The sequence below is a fragment of the Garra rufa genome, chromosome 21, assembly GCF_049309525.1.
Source record: "Garra rufa chromosome 21, GarRuf1.0, whole genome shotgun sequence".
Classification (NCBI taxonomy): Eukaryota; Metazoa; Chordata; class Actinopteri; order Cypriniformes; family Cyprinidae; genus Garra; species Garra rufa.
Window position 1 is genome coordinate 1,135,787 of NC_133381.1, and position 11,156 is coordinate 1,146,942.

Here is an 11,156-nt window from a genome sequence, read left to right on the forward strand (position 1 = left end):
TTATACAATGTGGAAAGCTTCTTTTAATGTAGTACAACAGAAAAAAAATAAGATATGAACTGAACATTTCTAACACAGGTATCGTGCATCATATTTACACCAATTCAAAATAAATAAAAAAGATTAAATATACAAGATAGCAGTGACATCATGCCCAACGAGCAGTAAAAATACAGCCAAAAACAAGCTAGCTTATGAAATCTCCCATTAAACAAGACCCGAAAACACATTTTGTGATTGTGCATTATTAATATGTTGCTAAAATGACTTCTTTTTTTAACTTTAATGACCTCATAATGCTAAAGTGGCCTTCAAACAACTAAAAATCAGCAACAGAAAGACAAAATACAACATGTTGTCCAAAAAAAAAAGCAGCGTTTTAATTTTACACCACCATTCGGTCAAACCGAGTACTATTTGACAATTCTAAACTGTGCACACGCAGCTGAAAACATTCCAGATTGTAAATAACATCAGTCTTTGTCAGCGTTTATCATTCATCGGGCTTAATCTGATTACCATTTCCAGTTTTCTCCTTATTAGTGGGGAATGATGTCTTGATGAGATTACACTCTTTCCTCTGGTCAGTGCTTGAACACAAACAGTGAAGAGACATCAGGCAGTGCCTGATCCAAATAACTAACAGATTGCATTTAATAGTGCACTTTTTAAGTTGGTGTATTTGTGTACCAAGTAATTTTCTAAGAAAAATAGGTGCATTTGTAACTTAGTTTGCACTGACCAATTAGTATATTCTTCCTTATTGCTTTTAATTTCAAAATGTCTGGAAGAAAACGGTATTTAACACTTTTCCAAACAGTACCACAGCTAGCTCATTTAACAAATGTTTACATCTCAATGAAATAAGCACAAAATAATGCTAATATACATATGTTTACAAATGCAAATTCATAAATATATTTTTTGAGGTCCACAGGCATCCCTTTTTCCAGTTGGTTTGAACAGTATTGAACTGGAAGTTAAGATTCATGCTTATTTTATGAAAACCCAAAACGCCAAACCCGTAAGATGTACGCCTTTCAAATAGAATGTTAGTTGTAAGATAGTAAAATTGTTGCATTGAAAGTCTCACGTGTAAGAACTTAAGTTCTGAAATTTCTCCCGTAGGTTTTTAACCAAACTATGTTGGCCATTCTCTGCCTTTTCCATCCATGCGCTAAAGTTGTGCTCTTTATTGTTCGCCATTGCATGCTCAGATTGTAAATCAGACTCCCATCTTTGTTGATTCTCATCGTTTTCTTTCCCAGTTGCTAAATCAGCCTCTTCATGCTTGACTTTGTCAATCCGCTCAACTACAATGAGACTGTTCTCATCTTGACCGTCACAACTTGCGTTAAGCTCCTCATGTGCATCTGTGGATCCCAAGCCGAAATCAAAAGCGTTGACTCTACACAATGAGGGCAAACCTTCGCTTTCAATGGTCTTGCTGGAACATGTAGAATCTGGGGATGTAGCCCTCCACACTGAGATACTGTAACAAGGAGATGAGCAAGACAAAGAACGTGATGCTCCAGATCTCTCCCATTTGGTCTCCGGAGCTCTTTCTGGAAAAGATGTACTCCGACTCACTGGGAATGAACGAGGGGAAGCGGATGCATCATCTTGTCCTTGGTTGTTATATTTGGAACGCAACTCTTTGACATCCGGCCAGTGGAAGGTCTCGGTTTGTACGGGACTTTGTGGTCTCTGGGCGTATAATCTGCAATTGAGGAATTGAGGACTTCCAGGAGAACAGAGGCTGGAAGCTGGACTAGTAGTCGGAGAGTCCGGGATAACGTCCTGCTCATTCAAGCTCAGCAACAGTGTCCTGTCCGGCATGCCTATGCACAAAAGAACAATGGTTAAAAGCTTGTTTTTGACAGGTAAGGATGCTTTCACAATAGTTAACCATTGAACAATGCAAATCCATTGATTTTTAAAAGGGATAATGGGATGCAAGGACGTAGAGTAAGGGTGTCCAATCAGGCTCCTGGAGGGCCAGTAGAGTTTAGCTCCAACCAGCTTCAACACACTTGCCTGGAACTTTCTATTCAGTTTAAGACCTTGATTCAGATTCAGGTGTAGGGGGTAGTTGTGGCACAATGATTAGAGAGTCTGACTTGTAACCTGAAGGTTGCAGGTTCGATTCTCAATACCGGCAGGGATGAATGAACAGCTCTCTTTCACGTTCAGTACCCACGACTAAAGTAGCCTTGAACAAGACACCAAACCCCCAATTGCTACCCAGGTGCCACAGCAAAAATGGCTGCCCACTGCTCCAGGTGTGTGTTCAGTAACTTGGATGGGTTCAGGAATTTACCTGACCTACCTCTATCCACAACCTAAAAATGGCTCTGATGGAGCAACTGATGGATAGAAATGTGCAAGATCCATCTCTAGTGTCAAGCCTATAAAAATAAGTGGGACACCAATTGTCTAGGTTGGTAACCAAAGAGTTGTAAACAATCTGCAATAAGCTACACCAGTGGTTCCCAATCCTGGTCCTGTAGAACTCCCAGCATTGCATCAATCACCCCTGATTCAATTCATCAGTGCATTAGTAAAGACTCCAAGACCTCAAATGTAGGAGAGAGACATCAAAAACATGCAGTGTTGGGGGTTCTCCAAGACCAGTCAACATGGCAAGTGTCTACTCAGATACTACACCCATCTGTCAACCCCTTTAAGCAAACAAGTGGGATACTAATGGTCTAGATAGGCAACCAAAAAGCTGTAAACAATCACCAATAAGACATGTCAGTGCTTCCCAATCTGGGAGAAACCCCAATAATGAACATCGGGCAAGACACTGCAAGTTGAGGGATTGTCCCTCAAGTAAAAGTGAATGGTCAGTTTGGATCGGGTTGCCCAAATTCGCCTCAACACACCTGCCGGGAAGTTTCCAGCATGCCTAGTAAGAGCTTGATTAGCTGGTTCAGGTGTGTCTAATTGGGGTTGTATCTAAACTCTGCAGACACCAGGGGCTCGTTCTTCGTACCTCGCAAACTCAGTTAGCTGGATTTGATTGTTGTGGATTTGTCCTGATCTGGGATTGTTTCGTTCTTCGATGCGCATCTCAGACTTGGTGTCATAGCAACATGTCCGTAAGCTTAAACCTGCTTAGGAGCAGGTTTATTTCATGTAAACAGGATTTAGGCTGCGCTCCTGGCGGGTTATGATTGGTTGAAATGGTGAGGTCACATCTGATTGGTTAAAGGGCACGACTGACCCGGACTGACTCACGTGGGAGAAGAAAAGTGTCTTGCAAGAAAGTGTAGAAAATAATTACGATTCACACACGAATGATGACCACAGCTACACACACACATTTATATCAGTACATTTTTATTTATTTTTATTAGAAATTAATACTTTTATTCACCAAGGATGTATTAAGTTAATAATTAAAAGTTTATTAAGTTAATAATAAATAATTTACATTGTTATAAAAAATTATATTTTGAATAAACACTGTACTTTTTAAACTTGTTATTCATGAAAGAATCCTGAAAAAAAAAAAAAAAAAAAAATCACAGTTTCCAAAAAATATTTGGCAGCACAACTGTTAATATTATAAAACATTGATCATTCTAATAATAAATCAGCATATTAGAATGATTTCTGAAGGATCATGTGACACTTAAGACTGGAGTAACAGCTGATAAAAATTCAGCTTTTCATCACAGGAATAAATTTTATTTTAAAGTATGGTTTATATTGTAAAAACATTTCGCATTATTGCTGTTTTTTTTCTGTATTTTTAATCAAATAAATGCAGCCTTGATGAGCATAAGATACTTCTTTAAAGACTATTACAAGCCTTACTGACCCCAAACTTTTGAATGGTAGTGTATATAAAAATAAAAATATAAATAAAATAACATATCAAGGAAAAAACATGTATCATGGGCAGCACTAACGCATTTAATTTGTTCACTACTTTTCGCCAGCCCTCTCTCCTGGCGTTTGCAGCATTTGCTGTGTTTCCCGGCGTCTTTATTAAAGTTTGAAATTCTCCATAACCCTCTAATAAAAGCTCTTGCTCCACTTGAGAAAAAAATTGAACTCGCTCTTTTGGATCGGGATCATTTCGTCAACCAATCGAACGGGTTGTGATCAGTGTTTCTACTATCGATACATATCGCCTTTTAAACCAACGCAGGAACGCGCAATAATCCTAGACAACTAAATCCAGCCATTCTAATCATCAACAACAGGTGTGCTCGAAGAACCAAATTAGCCACATCGTAATTAGCCCGATGATCTCATCTTAGATGTCTCATTTGATCTCGGATGTTTTAAGCAACGTACGAAGAACGAGCCCCAGCCCTCCATGACCAAGTGTGTGCTAAAACAAACAAAAAAAAACTATAGAATGAACACCACTCCAACTTGGCAAGTGTCTACTCAGACACTACACCCACCTGTCAAGGCTTTAAGCAAATAAGTGGGATATTAATGGTCTAGATTGGCAACCAAAAAGTTGTAAACAATCACCAATAATAATAATAATATTAAGCTACACCAGTGGTTCCAAATCCTGAAGAACCCACACCACTGCACATTAGGGACATCTCCCTAATCAAACACACCTGATTCAACTCATCAGCTTATTAGTAAAGACTCCAGGACCCTAAATGTATGTGTCAGAAAAGAGAGACATCAAAAATGTGCAGTGTTGGGGGTTCTCCAGGACCAGGATTGGGAACTACTGAGCTATGCCATCGGGCAAGACACTACGGTCAGTTTGGATAAGACAGTGTTAACAGCAAAACAAAACATCTTCTACTCAGACCCTACACCCACCTTTCTCCTTTCCTGAAGGTCTCTCCTCTATGACCGAAGACAGGTTATTGGGCACGAAATGGTTCTCCAAGATCTTGGACCTCTGCCTTACTACCGGTCTGTTGTTTTTGATACGCTGACTGTACTGCCTGGCCAGCTGGAACACCTTATTTTTCATCTTCTCCATATCTTGAAGGATGAGTTCATCCTCACTGGCAGATCTCAAGGAGATCATCTTCGGCAGAGGTGGGTGGTTCACCTTGTGCCGCTCTTGTAACTTGTGCTCCTCATTTGGATGCCTCTGGAACTCTTGCATCCTGTCCTTTTCGAAGATGTCGTTGATTGGAGATGAGGTAGAGCTTTCATCGGATTCTTCCAATATTACCAAAGGTTCCCCAAGTCCACTATCCAAGCTCACCTTGCTGGTTTCTGCTTTCTTTTCTTCACCAGGTGTAGCCATTTGGGAACTCTCAGAGTCCGGATGTTCTTCGGAAGTCCTAGTGATCTCCACTTCCATGTCTTCCCACACTTTAACCATGTCAGATGCAGGCTGGAAATCTTCATTCCCACTTTGAGATCTAAGCCTGGACTCTTTCTCAGAGCTGTCCTTTGCTTTCTTGTCATCCCCCAAACCTGGTAGATTAAAGACAGACCATAAAGTTGGCCTTGTGATAGAAGACGCCCTCTTGTGCAATGCCAAATCGTCATCCGCAAGGTCATTGAGTTGTTGGCTCAGATTACGGACTAGGCCTGCGGGGATGTAAGAAAGACTCTCTCTGCGTCTGACGGCAAAGCTGGCATCCTGGTCCTCGGCGTGTTCATAGTACCGTCGAATCTTATGTATGAGCAATCGGTCCTTTTTGGAAAGGGTGTCTTGTTTCATTTGAGATCTTTGATCTGGTATGAGCAGGCTGTCAGGAACAGTCTCTGTTAAAGGTTCTGGAGTGGACCGTCTAAATTCTTGGTCTTTGTCTTTCTCTTGAGGCTCAGCACCACTGCTGAGCAAACTGCTTCTTCTACTTTCGGAGCGAGAAGATGGGCAGCCCAAGTCAAAAGACCCTTCGACTCCAAGACTACTTCTTCGTGAGAGGCTGCTGGTACATCGCTCAGAGGTATCGCTTGCCTTGTCCAGTACGGATGAAGACAAGAGTCCACCAGGTGCTTCAACATCCACATGGACCTCAATGTTCTGCACATCTTCTGAGAGGTTCCCACTGGATGGAGTCCTTTCCTTTCGGTGCTCTTCTCTACATGGGAATGAGAAATCCATACTGTCCTCCATAGTATCTCCAATTTCTCGTCCTCCATTATTAAGGTCTGATATCTCTGGATCAGTGTGGTATCCTGTCATTATTGTCCCACACATTTCAGGATAACTATCTAATTGGTCCATCCCTGTCTCCTCAGACTCTCTGAGAGGAGAAAAGGCCCTCTGTGAACTGCGTTCTTCAGTCGAGCTCTAGAAAGTGGATAGAGTGAAGTGAGTTACTGCTACAGGAAGCTATGATAAGGGTAAGAAAAGAGGATGTAAAGATAACTTAATTCAATTTCCAACATCTCCAACATGGCTAAGTGAGCAGGATTGAAACAGCAAGTGCAATTTATCTAGCTTTGAGAGACGGCTGAGATTTATATTTCCAACAAGTCCCTTTTGTTAGTTTACTAAAGAGAAAGATCCATTATGAGGCTCATAATACGTGATATTACCTGTCCAAAGAGAGTTAAACATTCACTTGCATCTTCAGGCTTTTCTGTAGCTTGTGTTTGGCCACTTTTGTTTACTGGCCAATTTTCCCAACAACCTTCTCTGTCCTATAAGGACACAATACAGGAATTTAGCAAATGTACAAGTTATACTGAATGACAGCGTTCACAGTCTCCCTCTGTCAACGATACTTCAACCTTTTACAAACATCTGCAATTCATTTAAAAGCATCCATGCATTTCAATGTTTTTCCACAGACAACTGACCTTCTGAAATTGCTTTTGTGGGCCATCAAACAAAACACAATGAAACAGGAACCTTTGTTTAATTTAATTACGGAAGGCAAGCCATCCAACCTCCACCCCCAAAATTTGACAGTTAAATTTCGCTTTGAAGTTGAACTTCAATCAAAAAATCTCATTGTGGCTCCAAGTGCAAAAACACTTTGAGACACCCGACGTCCCGTATTATTATGCATTGGATCTTAATAGCCATAACATATGTACACTACAATCTTTGCACATTGATGCATCCGTCCTAAATTATAACACTGATTCTTGAGACATGGAACAAACAATCAGCCATTAGGTATAACATTTCCACTTCGAAATGACATTACGTGATCACATACTAGTCCTAAAAAGCCCTGTTATTAGTTCATAGTGAGTTTTATAGCTTTTCATAATTTTAGCTAACTATAACTTTATATTGAGTGGTATTTAGGTGGAAAAATATGTCATCAGTCCTTCAGCCTGTTTTGTCCAAACTCTCATAGAATCAGTGATAAATGTTTTGAAAACCAGGTTTTGCAGATGGCATTCAATTTGTAGGTCAAGTGCCCATTCAGAAATGTGTTTATGCATGATTAGTGGCCATGCACGCAGTTATGTCCATGCAATGATTCATGCGTTTGAGCATCAGATCTGTGGGTGCAAAAGCAGAAATCATGCTCAGCATGCAGCAGATGGGAATGTGATCGATAAAGTGCATTGTGGTGGCTGCTAGATTATGGACGTGAAATAGAAAGCGATAGGTGACCCTCACCGTGGAAATCTGATCGAAAAGCAAAGACTTGGCCCTATAACGCCAACAGGAGATGGCGGCCAACACTGAACTGGCAAAGTCAGCTACCTGCTCGACTCCCAACAGATCTTCCTCTTCTGCATTATCTTCTCCGCTCTTTGCTTTCTCTTCTTGGAGAAGTCTATGGTCCTTGATGTCATCCAGCAAGCCTGTGCTGGATTCATGATCTTGTTCGCTTTGAATCATAACAGGTATCGCAGTCTTGAGTTCTGGGTTAGAGTTCAGGGTCGTGACGTTGGCAGTGGGCATGGAAAGACGGTCTTGATCCCTTAATAGAGTACCTTCGCTGTCTGCATGCTAATACCACAGAAAAGTTATAGGATGTCAATGGGTGTTTGTGAAAAAGAAAATTTATATAACACAACTGGAACCTTTTCAAGCATTTACATTTTATAGGATCTATGCAACATTTTTGTTTAGGATTGTTGATGAGTTGCTTTGCATTGTTTGTTGAGCCTTTTTCCGCCCTTTGAGATTTAGTGTACTGTAAATGCATTTGACTAAATGTTTTTGTTCCTTTTTATGGATGAAAACGTCTGCTTAATGCAATAATATACACTGCTTTAATTTTTTTTAAAAAGAAGATTGTTATGCTCATTAAGGCTGCATTTATTTGATCAGAATTTCAGAAAGACAGTAATAATGTGAACTATTATTTCAAAGTAAAATAATAAAATATTCTATATGCTGATTTATTATCAATGTTGAAAACAAATTATGTTGTGCTGCTTAATTTTTTTTTTGGAACTTGTGATACTTTCTTTGGATTCTTTAATAAATAAAAAGTTAAAGCATTTATTTAAAATGGAAATATTTTGTAACAATATAAACATTTAAAAGTTTGGAGTCAAAGAAATTAATACTTTTGTTCAACAAGGAAGTGTTAAATTAATAATAAAAGTGATAGCGTGGAATAGACATTGTTAGAAAAGCTTTCTGTTTTGAATAAATGCTGTTCTTTTTAACTTTTTATTTATCAAAGACTCCTTAAAAAGAATCCTAGGTTCCAAAACTTAGCACAACTGTATCCAACATTGATAATAAAAGTAATAAATCAGGATATTAGAATGATTTCTGAAGGATCATGTGACACTGAAGACTGGAGTAATGATGCTGATAATAAATAAATAAAGCTTTGCATCACAGGAATAAATTATATTTCAAAATATATTAAAATAGAAAATCATTATTTTAAACTCTAATAATATTCCACAATATTACTGTTTTTCTCTGTATTTTGATCAAGTGAATGCAGCCTTAATGAGCATAAGAGAATTCTTAAAAAAAAAAACAACTTAATCTAACTGATCCCAAACTTGAAAATGATAGTGTAACTGTATATTTAAGCGGTTTCATGTACTTTAATTAATGTGAAAAGTTTGCAATGGAGAGTAAATGTGAAAATCTTACCTTAAGTGTGCCTGCATGATGTCCATGGATGATTAAGATAATGCAAAGACAAAAATAAATTACATTTTATTAATATAACAATTTAGCAACAGGTTAAATACAGGTAAATACAGCACATTGTTTGATTTTTGATCTATCATTTATGTATATAATATTGCAACATTATTTTTATATTTTTTTATATTGATTGTTTTAATATAGTTAATAAAAATACTAAAAATGAATGTTAAAAGATTATATAAAAAAAGAAAAAATATTTTTTTTGCATTTATTTTACAAAATGCATATATACACATAATTATGAATAAAAATAAATGTTATATATGCATAAATATATGCAAATGTATATATAAATATATACACACAGATACATACATACACACATGCATATACATATATATACGTGTGTGTGTGTGTGTGTGTGTGTATATATATATTTTTTTTACATGAAAATGCAAAACTATATATAGAATCTATGTAGATAATTACTATGATAGTAATAATTATCATGATTTTATTTGGTGTGTAAATGCAAGATGTCTTCACTGCAAAAATGGTCATGAAAAGCAAAAATGCATCAAAAAGCATCATATTTTATGAGAAAAACATGCTACAACAAAACACCACTATTTATAAAATCAGCACCCTGAAAATTTGTACAAAATTTGGATTTCTTTAAGCAAATATAATGCATTTTTATAATGTGGTTGCACATAACATGATATTATAAATGTGTGTGTGCTCTGCCAGGTCTATGCAAAGATAATTAAATCAACTGGCAATGAATTGCAGGCTATACGGATGCATGGAGCTACTTAAGAGAGCTCGGACGCTCCCTGCTGATTTCCAAGACAGGAACAGGAAAGCCGTGGTTGGAAATGACAACGTAATTTGAAAGGTGATAAAACGGCATGACAGAGTGCACAAGAGAAACAGAGAATAGATGGAACGGTTTGGCTTTTCTGCGACTCAGAATGCATAATACACCAGTGCTGACGGCGAGCCAAAAACAGGTTTGTGGACTGAAAGGAACCAGCGCATGACAAAGCCTGCGGCTGATGGGCTCCATAATTAACATCATTATGTGTGCGGGCGGAGGATCGGGGCTGCGGCCTTTGATCTGACGCGGGAGGGCCGAGTCGAGTCGATGGGCCTTTGATGCTAAAGCGGGTCGAGGGACGACGCCGTCGCCGCATACGGGACACGTGTCGCCCGCATGAACGGAAACAAACACCACACACCTGCCGCGAACCCAGGATGACAGCGTTATGATCAGGGGGAGCTCTGATCTTTTGTTTAACGGTGCTTCTTTAATCAGTCAACCGATCGAAACTACATGAAGAGAAGAAAGACTAAATCCTCTATACTTTTTGCATTTATTTTGTTATGCATTTATTTGACAAAATGCACATGTATCCATCTATCTATCGATAATACATGTATATAATATTGCAACATTATTTATATTTTATATTTTTTTTATATTGATTGTTGTTTTAATTTGTTAGTTAATAAAATAATACTAAAAATGAATGTTAAAAAAAAAAAAAAAAAATCATACTGCGTTTATTTTACAAAATATGTATATGTATATATGTATGTATATATATATATATATATATATATATATATATATATATATATATATACATTTTACAAAAAATGCATAACTATGAATATAATTTTTGTATATAATTATTATAATAGTAATAATTATAATAATAATAATTATATTTTTATTTTATTATTTATTTTATATTATTTTGTTAAAGTTAATAAAATATTAAGAATTAATGTTTAAAAATTATATTAAAAATATATATACATGTGCATTTTACAAAAAACACAAAACTATATATGTATAAAATTATTATGATAGTAAAAATTATGATAATTTGATTATTATTGTTTATTTTATATTGACTGTTGTGTTATTAAAATATATTAAAAATTAATGTTTAAAAATGATTTAAAAATATAAAAAAAATGCATATTTTTGGCATTTATTTTACAAAATGCATATAAATATATATGCGCATCTTACAATTTTTTTTACATTATAATAGTAATAATTATTATGATAATAATGCGATTATTATTTTATTTTATTATTTATTGATTGAGTTTTAATTAAAGTTAATAAAATATTAAACATTAATGATTAAAAATTATA

The 11,156-nt window shown here is 36.7% G+C and overlaps 1 protein-coding gene across 1 annotated transcript in view; it reads right to left on the bottom strand.

Annotated features, from left to right (window-relative positions):
* The window catches only part of LOC141296207 (pleckstrin homology domain-containing family G member 3-like), a 68,384-nt gene continuing 57,228 nt past the window's right edge, over positions 1-11,156 (bottom strand). The window contains exons 15-17 of the mRNA XM_073827482.1: positions 9,981-10,224; positions 4,807-6,244; positions 1-1,841 (exon numbers count right to left, since the gene is read on the bottom strand). Coding sequence (XP_073683583.1) covers positions 1,090-1,841; positions 4,807-6,244; positions 9,981-10,224 — 2,434 coding nt within the window. The 3' untranslated portion in view covers positions 1-1,089. The remainder of the gene's footprint in view (positions 1,842-4,806; positions 6,245-9,980; positions 10,225-11,156) is intronic.